At 42.8% G+C, this 20555-nt stretch overlaps 1 protein-coding gene across 1 annotated transcript in view; it reads right to left on the bottom strand.

Annotated features, from left to right (window-relative positions):
- Positions 1–20555, bottom strand: part of MRPS9 (mitochondrial ribosomal protein S9) — a 385254-nt gene that overhangs the window by 248527 nt on the left and 116172 nt on the right. The window contains exons 3-4 of the mRNA XM_069204443.1: positions 11831–11893; positions 4423–4453 (exon numbers count right to left, since the gene is read on the bottom strand). Of these exons, the coding sequence (XP_069060544.1) occupies positions 4423–4453; positions 11831–11893 (94 nt within the window). The remainder of the gene's footprint in view (positions 1–4422; positions 4454–11830; positions 11894–20555) is intronic.

Genomic DNA, 20555 nt, shown 5'->3' with positions numbered 1-20555 from the left:
TAGGAAGTTTTTTGGTCAACTCCTGCGCTTGCACCAGATTCCAAAGAAATGAAAGCAGGGCAAGGCTGAACATATAAAGAGTCCACTGTAGGCAATTGTTCATTAAGAGTCTTTAAGAACTGAGCAGAGTGTACCTGATGCCACTGGTAGGATCTCTGATGTTTATCAATGCAGTCCTGGTGAATTGTTTTCTCCACTAACCATTTCATCATTTTTTTGTCTAGAGCAGGGATTTGGGGGAATCTTCTCATTTTCCTTTCTGGCTGTGTTGTATTAGTTGGTAGTAAGACAATCGCCACCCCACCACAACATATACCCTTCTTTCCCCCACTTCCTGACCTCTACTTTGTATAGCATTCAGTCAACGGTCATACTGCTCCTAATTTAAGAGAGTGAGGAAGAAGGAGCAAGTTTTGCATGAGTACCAATTTAATTCTCACCCCTCCTGCCCTATGTTGAGTGCATTACCAAGCATTTTCCATGGAAAACTATTGCAATTTTGGTGCTGCTTTGGTGAAAAAGCAAAACACAGTCACCTTTTTGTCATTGTCACTTTTGTCATGCATTCCCATTGCCTGAATAAGATGATACTACAGTTTGGGATGGGGCTATGAGGCATTACTGCTGGGATATTTTGATAACTAATGAGGGCTTCTTTTTTGAACATCTGATAGGGGTAGGACTACCAGAAGGTTGTTTCTTGTGGGTGAATCAGTAGGATGTCCTGGGATGGTATGTGGAGGTTGCAGACAGAGTATTTTATTGAAGACAGGAGAGCTGGGAGTATTGCTTTATGTGTGAATAAGCTGCAGATATTGCTATGGTTAGCAGGTGTTGTCCGCAATTAGGGTTTACTTTTCTTTATATTTTTAAAGCTGGGTACACTTTTATCACATGGTTATATTTCTAGGTGAATTCATGCATCATCTATATAGTAGAGATGAAAGACCACAATTATCATTAGAAGGAAATTGGGTTCAGAAACAGACAGAATGAGTCTTATTTGAAGGCACTTATTTTTAGTATATACATTTATGGAATGTGTTATGCACACTATTCACCACTGAAATGGTGCCATGGAGCATAACTTGCTGAGTCAGAAAGGCAGCAGGGCATAGGAGGTTACACTTAATCAATCACTCAGTCTTTTTTAAAGAGCAACACTATCATCCCTAGAGGTATCTGGGCGCTGAGGTTGCTGAGTCTGCGTCGAAAAGTCAGGTCTTTAGTTGCTTTCTGAAGTCTGCAAGGGAGAGTGCCATTCAGAGTTGGAAGTCATTCCAGGATTTGGCAGTGATGTAAAAGAAAGCGCGCTCCCCCCTGTGGGTGTGATGGATGTGGGGGACATGTACAAGGGCAAGTGAGGTGGAGAGAGGGTGTATCAAGGGAAGATGGAAGCTCAGCTGGTGGTTGATGTAGGAAGGTCCTTGTTTGTGGAAGGCTTTATAGGCGTGTGCGAGAGCCTTGAACTGGCATCTTTCCTCGACAGTGACCCAGTGGAGTTTCCTGAGGTGAGGAGTGAAGTGGGAGCCCTTGGGGAGGTCCATGATGAGTCTGGCTGCTGTGTTCTGCATTGTCTGGAGTCTTCTGAGGAGATGGGAGGAGATACTGGTGTAGAGTGCGTTGCCGTAGTCAAGGCGGCTGGTGACGAGGGCTTGTCTGACGATCCTTCTGGTGTTTGCTGGGATCCATCTGAAGATCTTGCAGAGCATGCAGAGGGTGTGGAAACAGGAGGAGGCAACCTCGTTAACTTGTTTCATGATCAGCTGGCTGTTCAGGATTATGTTGAGGATGAAGCATGGTCAGGCAGTGTGGGGGTGGGTCAGTTTTCCGGCCACCAGCTGTGGCTCCAAGCGGAGGTGGTCTTTCCAAAGATCAGTACCTCAGCTTTGTCAGAGTTCAGTTTGAGGCACCCGTCTCTCATGTAGTCGTTGGTCATGGCATTGCAGAAGTCGATTTTGGTGTTAGAGAGGTCTTTGGTGAGCGAGAGGATGAGCGGAGAGTCGTTGGCGTAGGAGATGATGTTGAGCCTGTGGGATCTGATGTTATCCGCAAGGGGGTTCATGTAGGTGTTGAACAGAGTGGGGACGAGGAATGATCCTTGGGGTGCGCCGCATATGATGTTCTTGGAAGCAGAGGTGAAAGGAGGTGGACGGATGCTCTGGGTGAATCCTGAGAGGAATGAGATGATCCACATGTTGTGGAGTCTGTCAACGAGGATGTGGTGGGTGATGGTATTAAATGCTGCAGACAGGCTGGCAAGAATCAAAGCCATTGTTTCTCCTTGGTTGAGGAGTGTTCTGATGTCATCTGCTGTGGCAATGAGAATGGTCTTGGTGCTATAGTTTGCCCGGAAACCTGATTGTAAGTAGGGGGGTTTGTTCTAGGTAGTCAGTGAGCTGTCAGTTGATGGGGTTCTCAAAGTACTTTGGCTGGGTATGAGAACAGGGAGATCGGTCGGTAGTTCTTGAGGTTGCTGGGGTCAGCTGAGGGCTTCTTTAAGAGGGGTCTGATGTCTGTGTGCTTCCATCCGTCTGGGAAGGATGCTGTTGAGATGGAAGCGTTGAAGAGGTAGGTGAGTTCAGTGCTGATTATGTTGCATCTGAAGTTGAAGGGATGGTGGGGGCAGGAGTCTGTGTGTGCCCCTGAGTGGATGGAGGACATGATGGTGGCGGTAGGCTGGGCATCGAGATAGGACCAGGTGGTTATGGCTGGACTGGGGTTTTCTGGTTGGATGAGGTTGTCAAGGCTGAGAGATGTGGGTTGACGGTTAAAGTTGCTGTAGATCATGGCAATCTTGCTGTGGAAGTAGTCATAAAGTGAGTCGCGGAGTTGTTGGGAAGAGTGAAAAAAAATTCTGTGGGAGTCGGGTTGGAGAATTCCTTGGTGAGTTTGAAGAGTTTCTTGGTATGGTTGGCTGCGTTGTCAATGCGGTCCCTGATGGCTGGTCTTTTAGCCTTCTTGATGTGCCGGTGGTAGACGCTGAGGGCTGTTTTGTGTGCGGCTCTGTCGTCTTGGTCCTTGGAGATTCGCCATGGCTTCTCGAGTAGAAGACAGGTGCGCTTGGTGGTTACACTTAGAATAACCACGTTTTTGTGCTTTGCAAATCAGGAATATTCTGGCTCTGAGATAAATGGTTCCTCATTTTAGAAATCTGGACAGCAAAGACAAAACTGCCTGTTCTTACTGTGCAGAAACGTTGGATACAACTGAGGTGAACTGAGATTAAACTGATGTTTCTGACTGGATTTTTGAAGTTATACTGTTCAGTGATACATAAATTGGGCTTTGGCTGTTGGAATCTCCGTGGATGATCCTAAAGGACTTGAATAAGATTAAGTAGGGCAATTATACCCAAAGATTTTGAATGTTCTCCTTTAGAGTTGTTAGAATAGGACAGGTAGATTAACTGTTGAATATAAATGCTATTAACATAAAGGGCACATCACTTTTTTTTTACACAACATATGACAGATGAGAAACAAGAGCCACTGACTTAAAGCAGAAAGGGATCTAGCACAGTATTTGAACCGGATAGACAGGTGAATATTCATATGAATTTACAGAATATTTTGCAATATAACCTAGCGCTCTGTACTGCACTACAGCACCCTGCCTACTTTATACAGCAGATATAAGATAAGTGACTACCAAGACTCTAAGCTGAAGTTAGTGCATTAGGATAAAGAGGCAAGAAGCAGATAAATCAACATTTGGCGGTATTGTAGTTGGGTTTGACATTTACCCATTTTTATGGTCTAGCTCGACAATGGGACTTTGGCTCCGACCACATGTTGATTGGGCAGAAGTTGTATGCTTCCACAAAAAAAGTGCTTGCTCTGCACACAGCTGTGATCACTCTGTTTATTTATGCAGCTGCCTGAAGTTGAAGTTTCAGGGGCACACACATGGCACTGTAATACTACTAAAGTGTCTTAAATAACTATAACGTTTATGTTGCAGTACAGATTGGACAAGAGCAGTCATTCACCTACATGGATTTTTAAGACTGTCTTTAAAGTGCAACAGTCACCTGCCCTTTCAGCCTACAACACTATTGCTCTACGGTTCTCTGCTTCCATACAAATATGTATCAATTACTGTGCTATTTACTTGCAATACTTCACATTACCATACAACATTTCTGTAACGCTAGACCTATTGGCATTGCCAATGCTGGTTTATACATACATCTTCAATTCATCATCTCGTTGAAAATTGTGGTGGCTCCTCTTTATAGAGTGATACTTCTACACATGCCCCCCTTCCCCACTGAATTTGGGCAGCCAAAACAAGTGCATTACATTTCTACTATCCAGCTGTCCAGCAATGTCGGGTTTGGACCAATACTCTAAGGCTATCAATGAACTGACACAAAGCTGTCAACAGAGTAACTAAAGTTTGCTGAACTGTGACACGTACCTCTCTGCTTAGGAAAAATTTCATTTGGGTGCTGTAAATAAGAAAATAATAAATTTAGCACATCATTTTGAAAAGAAAAGTTGTTAAAAAGAAACAGAAATTCAAACAGCAGTATGAAGACATAACACACTACAAAAGGCTTTCATTAGTACGTTATATGCATTTTCACCCATAAACTCAAACATTAAGTTTCGACTTCAAATAGGTCATCTGACCTAAAAAAGATGTTAATTTTCTGTGAACTGAGAGCCACCGCCTTAGAGCCATGTTCTCTCTATTGCCAGCTATTAATCCTTACAATAGTTTTCTCTTTATAACCTGCTGTCAATAACATGTGTTGCCCCAGCGATGTGTCTGTTTTGATATCGCTGGTACTTCGCTCACCCCTAGCATGGATGTAAAGTTAACTTGTTCAGTTTACAACATTCAAATTCAGGCACAGTGAATGCTAAACCATAACAAATATGTTGGCTCACACACCCTCTGTAGCACTTAACCAAGGGCACCAGCGCTGGCATAGTTCATTTGCATAACATGTGCCAAAACCACAGGGAGCTAAAGGACATATCCAGCAGTTGTTTGAAAATATTTAAATTAAATTAGAGTTCTTGCTTAGATGGGTACAGGCATTTACATTTTTTTCTGATGTAATTTTATTTGTGAAAGATATGTATCCAAATCGGTACCAAAGGAGTCACAAGGGCTCCATGAAATAAAGCAAAATGGAGTCTCTTGGTGCTTCATTGAGGGAAGACATGGATCTTGTTCAGCCTGTGATCTTTCACAGTCTACCCATGAGGCAAGGAGAACTTTCGCTGCTCCAAACTAGCCCACTATAGGCACTTATGGGGGCCCAGATTGATCCAACATAATAAACCTAACAGTACTATTTAGAGTCTGAAAAATAGCCAGAAGAACAGCAGGGGTTCTCACATGTTAATAAAGAATTTAAAAGCATGTTTAAGCTTGATCCCACTAAGGTTTCCTGCAAAGTAGGAATCAGAATATTAAACCATCTGAGCCTCCGGCCCCGATCCTTTCAGGTTAATCCTACCACGCTTGTGACGCCAATTGGAGACTTAACAGCTGGGGTTACCATCCTCACTTCAATGGCATTTTGGTCACTATGGGGTGAGTCATATACCTGTCCACTATTAAAAAAGCATCCAAAATCTTTTGAGATAAATATATAGTCAATGGTGGTTCCCTTGCCCCACCCTACAATGTGGGCTGGCCGAAATTTCCCACCAGATTCATTAGAATACAACGGCCAGCCTGCCCAAGAGCTTTATGCAACTGCCTTTCTCTAGGATAGAGTGCTTCAAAACTCAAAGCAACATCCCCCGGTACAAAGGAGTCTAAAATAGTGTTGGTCGCACCTAACTTAGCATTACAATCACCTGCTAGGAGAACATTAAAACAACCCAACTTTGTGCGGGACCTAACCTCCAAAATAGACAATACTTGGAATAAGGTCCCGACCTGGCATCCTGAATGACAAATTGAGATATGAAAATTAACTTGTTAAAAACGGAATTCTTGAGAAAAAAACAACTCACAGCATCTGGATCCCTTCATGCCCAAAAGGGACCAGTATGAACCTAGGGTGTATAGAAATGCGTAACATGACGGCTAAGTCCCCCCTGAGCTCTATGACCAGGAAAAGGTGGGGAACGGAATTATATAAGACTCATAACCATCCACAGTGAACAGCTCATGTGCCCATGTTTCCTAAAGAAGAATCACATCGAACTGGGAAATAAATGCCACCCACTCATGTTCGGAGTTTTTATCCCTAAGACCTGCACAATTCAAACAGTGTGAAAAGTTCAAAATGTGAGGGGGAATCTGATTTACTATTCTACATTCATTCCCATAATAATTGAGGACAGTGCATAAAGATGGCAGAGTAACTTTAGTCCAACATAAATTGCAAAAATCGTATAGATGGGGAGAAATGCAGTTCTAACTTCGAATCCCATATATTTGAGAAAGTACATAATTTTGAGGAGTGAGATTTACTAGTTGAACTTCAGGCCAATAAACAATGAAGAAAGTGTTTAGAGTTGTACTGGGGTGGTGGAAATATATGAGCCTAACCCCAAACCCTCGAATACTGTAGAAAAGGCATACTTTTTATGTGTGAGATCTACTTTTCTGGCTGCAGTGCAACACTAAAGAAAGCTGATAACGTTTGGGATAAGGCAATTATACTTTTTAACTCCAGGCCCACAACCATTAGGGAAAGTGCAAAATCTGGAATGGTAAGATTTACTGTTCTTTCTCCAGTACAACAGACAATGGGGAAAGCTTACAAATGGTTCTGGGGACACATATACATTTGTACCTCAAAATCACCAAATTATGGGGAAAAACCCTACTTTGGAGGGGTAGGTTTAACTAGTCTACTTCTAATTAATCTGATACAAAGCCTTAGATCAGCATTGCCTCTTCCCTCAGGATCTCAAGAATCTAACTCCTGCAAAGTTTTGTCATCTTATTTGGGCATTTGATAGTGGGTCATCATCATGTGCTTACTTCACTGCTCATGATCGCCTGGTCATTTCTCTTACGTTCCATTCCCCCAAAGTACTCGGAGACCTCTGCAGGGTGGTTAATAGACCTTGCAACTCAACCCCGCCCCCCCCAAACCAAATAAACAATACATTATTCAGTATGTGTAAGTTATTAGTGTGTAGCCGAGCAAGTTGGCACCTGAGCAGAAACAACTCCAATCGAAATGGTGAGCGTTTTTGTTCATAAATTCAACACAAGTTGCTTATTAAAGATTCACTCACCTCCAGTGAAAAATAGCATAAAAAGATTAAAAGATTAGAGTGCCTTTTTCAAAGCTAAAATACAAAACGTGATATCAAATTCATAAAAATAGACTTAGGGCCCACCTGCTGCTTCTCTAAATCACATTCACAAGAGAAATGGAGGAAAAGTTAGGAGATAGGGAAGCAGCTCCAAGATCACCAATAGCACACAATCTTTTTTAAACATTAATTGTTCCATCAGAACTCAGAAAAACTATCTCTGTCCTTCACTAAGGTATATTGTGATCCCATAATGTAATTAACACACAGCTTAGCATAGTAATTTTCTTATTTGTTCCCAGGAATCTTAGTACAAAGTTGTAGACCATGAAACCCAGTTCCAGAGATCAACAAAGTCTTGTTCAAGACAATGCTAGATAAGCCCTCAGCATCTTTAGGGTTTTACTAGCTACACAGTTTTACAGCTCTCTCCCTTGCCTATACACATGTTCTTTGCAGAGGAGGAATTATTAAGTTTCAAACAATTCTGTGCCTCAGGACCCTGTGCCATCTCTTATTTCCATTCAGTCTCCCTTCACTGTTGTCTTCACTGGTAACTCCTCTGTGATCCTCAGTACGTCTGAAATCTGATGAAGTGGTCATTAGGTAGATCTCCCCCGTACCTCAAGGGTAAGGGAGAATGGAAATCTACCTCTCCTTAATTTGTTTCTCTCTGAGCCATTGGCATAGGATTCTACATTGTCAGCATGTGATGAGGATGTAGGTGGCCAAACCTTAACATTCTACCATCTGCGACCCCTGGCACTCAACTCCTTTTCGTGCCCCTTCGTTTTCACAACATTTGGGTTCTCGCCACATAGTAATAGAATTTAGCTATAATACTACTGGGGTTAAAGGTAGTGTTAGAGCCGTTATGAGGTATATTGACACTATTTCTTGACACCCTTCATCTGCACTTTCTTCAACCATAAGTTCCGAGTCTCTCTGGAGTTTTCTCCTCTCTTTGCAACCCCCAAAGAAGCACATGTTACACATGTGCTTCCTAGTCCCAACACTGTAAGGTCTTTGGAATAGTTCTTGATCTCTCCTCTCAAAGCTCAGAGATTTTATTTTTTCAACCATATGGTAGTCATTCAATGCTTTCATATTTTTATTTGATGGGATTCCACAAGGGTGCAGATTCTTCCTTACCTCTCCTCAATGGGACGAGTTTTTTTCTACAAAATTAATTTAGTCACCTGAATTCCTATTGCTCTGACAATTGCAATTCTAATGTCCGCTTAAGCGGTCGCCTTGTTCAGATCACCACCCACACCTGCAAGTCGCTAGTCCTTTCTCCTGTGCATGGAGAGTCTTATAAATTTACCATAGTCTCCAGCTGAAGAAGGGAGATCCCTGCATTTTCAGGTGTACAATCCAAAACCCTAAAATACAAAGTGTTAGTTTAAATTCACAATTGGGCATTGACTATGGTGCAGTGATTTTCCACTTAATTTTGCCCACTCCTTAGCAATAATGCACGGTCTTACTACATGGGCATAGTCTGAGGGGGTTCTCACTTATTCCCTCTTCTGTACATAGCAAAACATTCTTTCAGATGCCCACAGACCACACTAGCTACTTGAAAGGTCTACAGCCTAGTCTAGACTCAAGCTTCTGGAGTTAACACAAGACTCCAACTAGGGTTCCAGGCAACCCCTGTTTGCCCATGGCCCCCTGGCTGTGGCACAGAATCCCAGCATCCTCCACTAAGTTCTACGTTACTACTGTCCCTTAATAGCAGAGAGCGGAAAGGGAAGGCATGCTGTTCCCTGGAGTCCACACTGGCCTTAGGGGGATAGAGAATTTCCTACTGCATGTTGGTGCATATCTGAGGATTCTGCTACTGCGTCCTAGATCAGGGCCCATCTTCCACTTGCACACAAGGGCCAAGTTCTCTTCACCACATGCCCTTATGCCTATAAAGTTCCTTTGGGACTCTGAGCTGGATACCTCCGAAGGAGTAGGGGCCTTCCTTGGTACATCAGATCATTATGAGGCAGAAGATGGGTCAGGGCTTGTACAATGCCATGGGGGTTATCTCTGTTACCCTGCCATAATTTACTACTGTGGAGTACAATGAGATCTGCTACTCCTGGGCAGAAGGCAGAAAGATCACAGTGTGGGCATATAGTCTGTGCCTCCTAGCAGCATTCCCCTTTTTTCTCTTTGAATATTGATTCACTGTTGCTAAGACAGTCTTCATCTATTCATTTTTTTTAATATGTGATAAATGAACGGGCATATACTGCTTTACGAATTGAATAAGTGAACTTTTTTTTACTTAGGGTTTATAAAACAATGATAACTTTTAAATGTATTCTCCTAGCTTTATAATATATATTCGCAGTTCTGATGAGGCAGCTAGTACCCGTGAATCACATGTTGGATCAGCATTGGCATACGACTGGGGATGCAAATTGAACTGTATGCAAAGTTATGGATTTTAATATGTTCAAATCATTTTCAGGTTCGCAGCTGAAACAATGTTTTTGGCTATTCAAGAAAGGAAGACAGACAATGTTCTGGGTTCTTGGTTGTAGGATGAACCAGGCAGGCATACATATTTGTTGATAAATAATCTAAAAGACCCTTAGCATTCCTAACTCTGTCACTCCTGGACTATGCCAACTATGGATGTTCTCAACCAACTTATGGATTTTGTTTTAACTACATATATCTGCATGTCCACAGACCTTTGCGTGATGAATCTTCAGTTCCTGAGAGAAGCCATGGAGGTGGTGGTGTGCATGGATGAATTTCAGCAGCTCATATTAATTGGGCTAAATCTGAAGTAATGCTGTTAGGTTCCTTTCAGATGCTTTGGTAAAAAAAAAAAATGTAATTCTTTACCACCAGAGCTGTTAAAGTTATGCCTCTTATGCCAAACAGGCAAAATCATTTGACAGTTATCGTGGATGATGTGATCAACTTTGGCGCTCACATCAGTTCAGAGGCAGAATTGCCCTACCTCTGTCTTCGGCTGTAGAAGTTAACCATACTGTTTACAATTACCCATCATGGGCTTGCTGAAAAAAACACCAAATTGATTATGCCAGTGCCCTAATGGAAGGATACATTCAACAAGTAGTTAGCTTATAACACATATTACTGACCAAATAGTTCAATATCATGTAACATAGAATGCTACGACCCTACTGGCTCCAAAAATCAGGAAATATAGGAGAACTACAGAAGGCATGACTAACTACATTGTCTCCCGGTCTCCAACAGAATGAAAGAGGTGGGCTTAATGACAAATGTCATCAACTAGAGTAGTCACATTCAGAGAAAGAGACAGAGGGGAGCTCAAATGAAGCTAGAATGTAGTAGGATCACAAGCAACGTAAGACACTGAAACACCCTAAACTGGAAAGCTAACATTAATAATTTGGAGCCTGTAACAAAGCATAAGAGTATGCGGTTGGTGGGACAACATTGTATGCTATGTTCTCTGCCGCCTGCAGAAGGGCTCAGATGAGCTTACCTTTAGCATGCCACTTTAGTGCTTCGGCCTACTCAAAAACACACAGTACAATATATGGCAAACGATTCTACCAACTTGAAAGACAAGAGGAACAGTGATCATTTCAAAGGACTCAAAAGAAAAACAGAGATTGGGATGGCGGAGGTCCTACATTGTGAGCAAACATCTGGTCTATCCAGAAGAAGCAGATCTCAATCACACCTCTCTACGATGTAATGGTTTATAACTGATTTCTCCAGCTTGTGAACTTAACTTTTCAACAATCTCACGTTTCTCATTCATCTATTTCTCATATTCTAACGTCTATGTCCCACTTTTACTATCTAAAGTCACTCTAACTTTATTCAGAAATTTCCTTCTATGATCCCAGTGACCAAGCCAGGCTAAAATAGAAATCGAAGTAAAATGCTTTCCTTCAACAGACAGATGAATAAACAAAGCTGATGCTACAACAAAATGACAATGAAATAGGTAAACACCATGTAAACCCTCAAATACTAACACCATGCAGCAATGAAAAGTCCTATAAAAGTGTAACCAAACTTTTCAGCATGACGGTGTCTAATTGGGAATTCTGATAAATATCCAATCAAGGCTTGTGCAGTTGGCACTTGCAAGGAATGCCAAAGAGGTTTACTTAAGGATGCAAAGCATTGAACCTGAATTGAGGTGCTGTGGTGTTGAGTTTGCATATGAGAGTGTGGAACACTGGAGTTTGAAAAGTTTACATTTTCTAATTGAAACTTTTGGGAATTGTAAGAAACCCAATGGTAGGTCAGAGGTCATGCATACGAATGCCCTTGCATGACAACAAGATCCAGCATTAGGGAATTCGAAGTGAAGTGATAATTCTTGGCTCAAAACACAGCAATCTAAATACATGGAACACATACCTACTGAACACAGATAAGGACCAATATGTATCCATACTGAGGGACTTCCATATTGTGTACTCAACTAGAGAGCTGAAGATAGCTGAGAAATGTGGAAGATCAGCCCAGAAGGACATTCTACCATAGCCATATCCCAGTGACTAGCATTTGAAAACACATCTGGTTCTTCCAATTACATACACAAAATGTATAATGTAGAACAGCCTTACCTTCATTATGGGCCTTGCTTTCTTATCAAATAGTCCGGAAGGGAAAAGGTATGCAATAGCTCTCTGTAACCAACAAAAAAATTAACAAAATCAATATATATATACTTAAAATAGTTCATTTAAGTAAGACTCAAGAACAAGCGTTACATACCACACATTGCTTTTTCAGGATTCTAAATAAAATGGACAGGAGAATTTTAGGAAGTCGTCGGAGAACAGGGGTGTAGGGAAGTAGGGATAGTGAAACTAGTGGTATTTGAAAAAGTGATGGGAGTGTCCATTTGGGAAAGAGTCGGCAGCATAGGAAAGTTAGCAAGGAAGAAAGCAGTGACAGCGTCTTAAGAAAGCAGAAGACCTTTTTTATTGAAGGAAAGACAAAATATATGTTTTTAATAGTTTATTTCAATTATATTTTTTGACAACCTTGAAAATGTAGACAATAAATCTAGTGAACTTTTTTAGAAATTGTGATGTAATCTATCACGTTCTTAGTACGGGCCATTACATGTCCAAGTTGTTGCCCAAGCACACTACACACTTGTCGAAAGGAACCAGGCACGAACACTACATTGTTGACTAATTATAACAAACCATACTTTGTCCATTCAATATCCAAAGTATTTTTAGCAAAATCAGAACACTTACAGCCAAAACCAAAATAGAGGACCAGACTATCAAATGTGTCTCTGCCATTACGGTTGACCCACTCTTAATGTATGGCACAAGTTATTTTTTGTCAAATAAAGGAATACTGAGCACATCAGCAAGGCATGGATTGCATTCTTCATCTGAAATATACTTGTTGCATTTGAGGCCGCACAGCGTATATTGAAGCACTATCCCTCTATCTAATGCCAAAGTCGGTTCACATTTATTGATTTTTTTACAAAACATATTATTCAATTCTGGAGCTAGTGGCTTGATTCAGCCTGCTCTCCAGTGCCATTGGTTACTGTCATATTTGCTAAGGATGTTTAAAGTGGGAAGTTGTTTCATACCACTGTTGCAGTCATGCTCAGATGTTTTGTTTCAGAATTATTCAAAAGTATTGCCCTAACTTATTCCACACCCCACAAAACAAACATTTCACGCTCCCAATCTACAGTAAGCAGCTTCTTCAAAGGACTGTTCTCACTATCTACAAGAGAACATTGAATTTCTAACGTAATCATACTTAAAAAAGAATCCCCTCTTAGGTTTAAGACGGAGGCTACAGTGACCAAAAAAAACACCAGTCGTCGCCACTATTAGGGCACGACTATCATCACCGAGATTAGCACCAAGTGGAGAATTCCGATTCAAGATAAGCACTTTTTCTGTAATAACTGCCCTATGTATGAATTAACTTAAGTATAACAAGCACTCCAAATCTGGGTAGCAAATCTGACTGCTAAAATAACTGCATTAGGCGAATGAGAGTTCATTACTCACATTGCCTATTACATTTAATTGGATATCTGGACTACGAGACAGGGCTATACTCAAAACTACATTTCTTTACTATCAATAGCAGCAAAACAAACTATTTCACATTAGAACCCAGAGAGGGGAAGGCACTTTTCACAACAATCATGCCCACATCTCTATACCAAAAGGAGTGTTTTATCACCGCAGTGCATGTCCCGTCAGCCAACAACTGATGACCTCTGTCTTTTCTGCTGCTAAGTGGATCTTCCCTCAACAGAACACGTATGGCACACGGGACACTTACAAGTACCAAGCAGGGCTGCTCACTTTTTGGAGGTTATAAAAGAATATGCTTCTAGCGTGGAAGTCCACTTTTACTTGATACAGGCTGTCTGTTAGTAGTTTTCTGAGAACCAGGTATAGAAAGCCCAGTCTTGATTCAACCGGCTAAATATTTAACAAGTGTTTAGTCGAAAACAACAATTTGTGTCACCTAAACGTTTGATTTGTAGTTGGTCAGTGAGCATAATGATCGCACTGACAAAAGCTGTGAGCTGAAGGACACCAGTTCAAATCCCAGCAGGGTACACTCAGCCTTCCATTCTTCCAAGATTTGGGAAATGTAATCTCATAAATTGTTACCTACAAGGCCAGGATGATATAATCCCGTGATCTATCCACACAGATTTCTTCCAGGGTCAGAACTGCTAAATAAACAGATGCAGATGCTGTCGGAGTCTTGTAAAGCATCAACAAAGTTACCAAACATTTTAGTTGAAGGACCGAGTAAATGGCCAACATAGTTTGCAGGGTGTCAACACCATTGACACCTGAAGTGCAGCTGCCCAAAATCAAAGCAAAAAATAATATGCAGTGAATGGGAACAAGAGGGCTCACTGGACCCATCACGCCAACTGCCTATGGTGATTTAACGAGCGTGGCCCAGCACAAAGATCAATCCAGCGTCTTGTTCAAAGCCATTAACTGACACATGATTAATCAAAAATTAGACTGGATCAAAAAAAATGCGGATTTGCTCTGAATTTTCTAAGTGGCACGTTGAGATTCACCTCTTTTATGAATAAGAAAGCAAGTGCTTTAAAAAAAAAATCAGACTAATGCAGAAAACTCACCAGCAAGGAATCTGTATGCCTAAGGCCTTCTGTTGAGATGGACAAAAGCACCAAAGATCTTGAGAAAAGGACTGCCCATGTGTGACAGCATGCTGGTTCAGACTATAAACTACAAAGGGGCTTTTTTAGAGTGCAACTCCGGACTGTTTCAGAGAAAACGATTTGTCTTTTCCTCCAAATGCCAAGGTAGCAATATTTTTCAGTTTGTGTTCAGACACGGAGGACCACTTACATCAGCATACATCTGCAGAACACAACAGCACCACAACTACATGAAGGAGACAGCTACCTCTCAGGCTACATCTACATTGTGAAGTATTATTACAAATGTGTAATGTAATTTAATTAAAAATAAATAAAAACAGAAACAAAAAAACTTCAACCATATATTTAAAAACAATGTAAATGCAATTTTAAAGAAGCACTGGAAAAGACAATAGGTCTGTAGTCAGCTGTGCTATTGGTATTGTCACTGCTTTTTACCAACTACAATAAAGAAGCAGGATATATGCACTGGAGAGCGAGGGGGGGCAGAAGAGATCATAGGGATGGAAGTAACAGGGAGAGAGAGCAAGTTATTACATGTACCCCAAATGTAGCCCCTTCACGTAGGCACAGGAAGGATACAAGTAATGCAGTCTGTGGTACCAGAATGTTACTGGCTGAGGCAAACATAAGAGTAGGAAGAAAAGCCATTGATTCAAGAGTAGACAAGTGAAAAAGACAACAAAGCCATTTCAAGTCGAAGTTTATAGATAGGTCTGACATCATAGTTCAACGTCATGCAATTTATCAAAACATACACAAGTAAATATAATAAATGTAAATAAAAATAGATTAACCCTTTTGCTGCTAGCCTCTCCCCTTCAGTGGAAAGCCTTATTTTGGTTATTTGGGGTAGTTTGCGCTTAGGATTCCATAACTTTTTGTCCATATTAGCTATTCACGCCAAATTTGCATCTTTTTTTTCTAAACGTTGTAGGGATTCTAAAGGTGCCCAGGGTTTGTGTATTTCCCTGGAAGTGATTGAGAAATTAGCCAAAATTTAGTTAATATTGTTCTTTTCGGGGGACGTGAAAAAAGGGCTGCAGAAGAAAAGTGTCTGTTTTTTCCCCCTGCAAATGACATCAAGAAAAGGTCTGCAGTGCTAAAATCACAATTTCTTTAGCTTTCAGGAACAGGCAGACTTGATTCAGAGAACCAAACTTTCTAACACAGTTTTGGCATTTTACTGGGAGATAGCCCATTTTCCCTATTTTTTGTGCTTTAACATCCCTTCCACGTTTGTGGTGGAAACAGATGTGAAACCCAAGGTGGATCCCAGAAAGCTATACATTTCTAAAATCTAGACAACATTTTGAATTCAGCAAGGGCTAATTTATGTAAATTCTTCAAGGTCTTCCCAAAAAAAATAAAAAAGTGTTGAAATTAAAAATAATTGAAAATTAGTAGGAAAAAGGCAGGCATTTGGGACATTTTTATTTGTAACTTCTCTTCATAATGGCCGATTCACAAAAGCTACATACCATTACGTCTGCTAGACTCTTCTGGATGTGGGGATATATAGGTTTTGTAGGCTTTTTAAGAATTCAAGGTACCCACAGTTAATAACTGAGCGGCACCTAAGCAATGGCTTTTCATTGCATACCAGGTATAGAGCAACTCATATGGTAAAATATAAATAGTGAAAAATAGGTATCAAGGAAACCTATGTATTTTCGAAATAGGCACAGGATATGGAGTTTAGAAGCAGAGAGTACTTGCACATCTCTGAATTTGTGGGTACCCATACTAGCATGTGAATTAGACGGCATTTCTGAAAATTACTTCTTTCTTACATATTGTCTTACATTCAGAATGTGCAAATGTAGAGAAATACAATTGGTAATAACATGTGTTCTACTATTATGTATTCTCCTAAGTCTCCTAATAAAAATGGTACCTCATTTGTGTGGGTAGGCCTAATGCCCGCGACAGGAAAGGACCCAAAATACAACATGGATGTGTAACATTTTCCCACACAAAACTGACCTGTTTTGTGTAAAGTGAGCAGCTTTAGTTTTTGGGCCCTAGTTCACCTGGCACCTAGGGAAATCTAGAAAACCTGTAAATGTTTTAAAACTAGACAGCTAGGGGAATCATGGACGGGGTGACTTGTATGAATGCATGGATGGTTCAAACCTAGGTCAAAGGGAGCCCTTGCGTGGGGACTCCTATTGACATTGGTTGAATCAGTTCCGGTCGCTGGCACTAGGCCCAACCACACAAGTGGCGCAGCATTTGTATCGGCAGAAACGAACAATGCTGGGTAGTAGGAATGTTTTGGATTCCCAGATTCCAGGACATTTCCATCACAGAAATGTGAGGAAGAATGTATGTTTTTGGGAAACATTTGAGGTTTGCAGGGCATTGTGGGTACGATACTGGGAGTTAGCCAAACTCTACTGGCCATGCTTGTGCTGGGCTGCTCCCATGGATACAAATAAAAACAAAAGAGTAATCCCTGGTGTCTAGTGGGCATTCTGCACCCTTCTGCCCTCCCCACTGGGGGGGCAGAAAGACTGTTTCCATTATTTGGGGGGTAGGGCAAAGCCACCAATACAAACTAAAAAAAAGTAATCCGTGGTGTCTAGTGGGCTTTCTGCCATCCCGGGTTGGGGCGGAAGCAGAAGGAAGTAATTGTCCCATCTTCACCCCCTTTTTAAAAAAAACAAATTAAAAAAAGTAATCCCCGGTGTCTAGTGGGCATTCTTAACCCCCCCACCCCACCCCCCAGAGGCTCAGGGAGCAGAGAGACTGTTTCCCTTTTTTGTGTGGGTAGGTCAAGGCCCATGCTGAGCAGACACCACCCCCACAAATAAAAAAAATATATATCCTTTGTGTCTAGTGCCCTTCTGCTTCCCCCTCTCCCCAGGAGGCAGATGAGGGTAATTGTCACCATCTGCCCCCTCGGGAACAGAGAGACTGTTTTCCTTTTTTCTGGGGGTGGGGGCAGGACTAGGCCCATGGTGAGCAGCCACCACCCCTACAAATAAAAAAAAAGAATCCCTGGTGTCTAGTGGGCTTTCTGTCCCCCTCAGGGCAAATGGGATAGTTGCCCATATGTGCCCCCTTGCAGGGTCAGAAAGACAGTTTCCTTTTATTGGGGGGAGAGGTATGGCCATGCACGGCCGCCCCCAAAACGTACAAATAAAAAAATAAAGAGAGTAATCCCTGGTGTCTAGTGGTATTCTGCCACTTCCCCTTCCCCATCCCTGTCCCCAACCCTCCCCGGCCAGAGTCCGATCAGCCAAAAATTAGGGTCAATCTGCCCCAGAACATGGCCAAATAAAATCCCCATATTGAGGAGCGGCCCTTGTCCAAGGGGCCACTCCCTAACAGATATTTATAAAAATCCCTGAGGTCTAGAGGTTTTAAGGCCCCCCGCCACGGGCCTGGGAAGCAGATAGGCCTAAAAATAAGGCCAATCTGCCCCCAAGGGGAGGGCAGAAAATGGCCAAAATTTAACCCCCAATTACTGGGAGCTGCCATGGCCTAAGGGGACACTCCCTGTAATTAAAGAAAATCCCTGGTGTTTAGAGGAGTGGATCCATGCTTGAGGATCGCCCTCCTTGGGTGATCTGCAAGCAGAGAGCCACCTGGGAAAGGTACCATCGAAAAGGGGAGATTCTTCCCTTTTGAATGATACCTCTCCTGTGTGCTTCGGTGCTCACAGGGCTGAGATAGCTCCACGAGTACTGAAGCAGTGAAAGTGAAATGAGCCGATCTGCTCATTTCACTTTCACATCCACTGTAATGACGACAGCACGCCATGCACGCCGATCGTCATTACACTGGGGAAAAAAGGCCTCAGGCGGCAGGGGAAGGACTTCTCCTGAGGCTAAAAACAAAAAAGGAAATCGCTCTGCTGTAAACTGAAGAGGGATTCCCGGGTTGTGTACATTGGATAGAACCGTTTAGCACACGACCACCATGGCTGAGGACAGAACCGTTCTGTCCTCAACAGGGAATGAGTCAAAACTGGTTAAAAACCCCACAATTATAAAATGGATAGAAAACAATAAAATGTCCTTTAAAATCAGTGAAATAGCAGGGCACTGCTCACATTCATCGAAATAAAACGTGAGCTAACCATTTTCTTGCACTAAAATATCTGCACAGGAAGCCCTTCGGGAGAGATGGTTGGGTGGCCATTTTACGTCCAATAGACTAAGCAGAAAAAAATCATTTAGAAGCTGCAGTCACAACCATGGACGTAGGAAGTGTGGGGGACGCGGGGGATATGTCCCCCCCAGATTTTGGAGTGGGGGGAAACGGGGGACAAGGGTGGGGGGGACGAGGGGACAGAAGAATTTTCCCTTCTGTTCTGTAATTCGCAGGGCCATTAGCGCCACGTGAAAGCGCTACCTATACTGGCCCTGCACTTGACCTGTGACCTGCCTCCAGGACACTTGCCCTCTGCCCTTTTGTTGTGCTGCAGCACACAAGGGATTCCTTCTCACCTTGCCGCCACAGCTGCCTGCAGTCTGCACTTCTGAGAACAAAGGGAGAAGAGAGGCCCTTTGTTGATTGCTGTCTGCATCCCGTCCCTCCTGAGCCCTACCCTTCCCTTGAAAATCGAACCCTGAAGACAGCAGCAAGATTTGAGAAGGTAAAGAGGTTTGGGTAATTAAATAAAGTATTGCCAAGTAACTCCCTTTCTTTTTAAATCCAGTGCTGTGTTGCAGAGTATCGCCCTTTCTAAAAACAGTGTTGTTGAGTTACTGTGAGATATAAGCCGGGCAGGCTTTAGCGCGCTGGTGGCACCCTGTGCAGCAATGTTTGTTAGGGCACCCGTTTCTGTCACCTCTCTCTCACTCTCTTCTCTCCTCTGTCTCCAGCTTGCCTGCCCCAGAGCTAATTGTCCCCTAAGTTGACATCCTACCTCCCCAACATTTCGGTCCCCTGTCTCTCCCTCAGCCTTCCTGGTATTTGTGAAAGCCCGCTCTAAAGGCCAAGGGCTGTCTGTAAATCTCATTTCCTGCCAATGGCCTGTGGGTGGAAGCCAGCACTGGGGCAGCTCACAGGCTTTGCAGGACTTCACAGGCTGTGGTGGTACAGAGCCTGGCACTGCTGGATAGACGGCAGAGAGACTAGCACACAGCACGGGTCCCAGGAAGAACCAGATGGCCTGAGAGATGGACAGGGCTAGGTAAGGCAGCAGGGCCGGCTCTAGGGCGATGCAACCGGTGCGGACTTAGGATGGGGGTGCTGTGATTGGAAGTATATTCTGACTTTAAAAGCACCTGTTGGGTGTTCCTTGCCATCAACAGTTTTCAGGCAACAATAAAAATCTCAAGATAATTCCGGTGATTAATGGTCTTCCTGAAGAGAGATTGAAGTTTTGTCTAGTCGGAGTTTTGACTCATCATAACGTACAGGGTTACTATGCCTGCTACAAAGAACGTCTACATGCAGATCACAAAGTCTGTATAATGTGAATAGGTCAGTGGGTTACTGCTTTTGTCAGATGCAGGAAAGTACCCTCTTTTTGGCATGGTTACCCCACTTTTGACTGTGTTCACTGGGATCCTGCTAACCTGCTAACCAGAACCCCAGTGCTCTCTCCCATTAAATTTGGTTGTTTGGACCACACACACCCCACATTTAGCGTACTGGTGCCCCTTAGAAGTCCCTAGTATATGGTACCCAGGGCATTGGGGGATCAGGGGTTCCCCATGGGCTGCAGCATGTATTATGCCACCCATAGGAGCCCATGTAAACCATGTCTGGAAGCCTGCAATTGCAGCCTGTGTGAAAAGGTGCATGCACCCTTTCACTTCAGGTCACTGCACCAGGTCACTCTAAGTCACCTCTATGGCAGGCCCTCCTAGCCAGAGGGCAGGGTGCAAGTACCTGTGTGTGAGGGCACCTCTGGAGGAGCAGAGGTGCCCCCACGAACTCCAGCTACATTTTCCTGGACCTCGTGAGTGCAGAGACGCCATTTTACGAGTGTACTGGACATAGGTCACTCCCTCTGTCCAGCTCCATAATGGCAACTCAGAACCTGGGCATGTTTGGTAACAAACATGTCAGAATCATACCCCAATCCTATTGTCAGTATTGTTTGTATGATTCCATGCACTTTGGGGGCTCCTTAGAGGATCCCCAGCATTGCTCCTATCAGCTTTCTAGGGTTTTCCGGG

Source organism: Pleurodeles waltl, chromosome 8 (assembly GCF_031143425.1).
Source record: "Pleurodeles waltl isolate 20211129_DDA chromosome 8, aPleWal1.hap1.20221129, whole genome shotgun sequence".
In the NCBI taxonomy this organism is placed as follows: Eukaryota; Metazoa; Chordata; class Amphibia; order Caudata; family Salamandridae; genus Pleurodeles; species Pleurodeles waltl.
The sequence above is the reverse complement of the archived record's forward strand: the minus strand, read 5'-3'. Positions and strand labels throughout refer to the sequence as shown.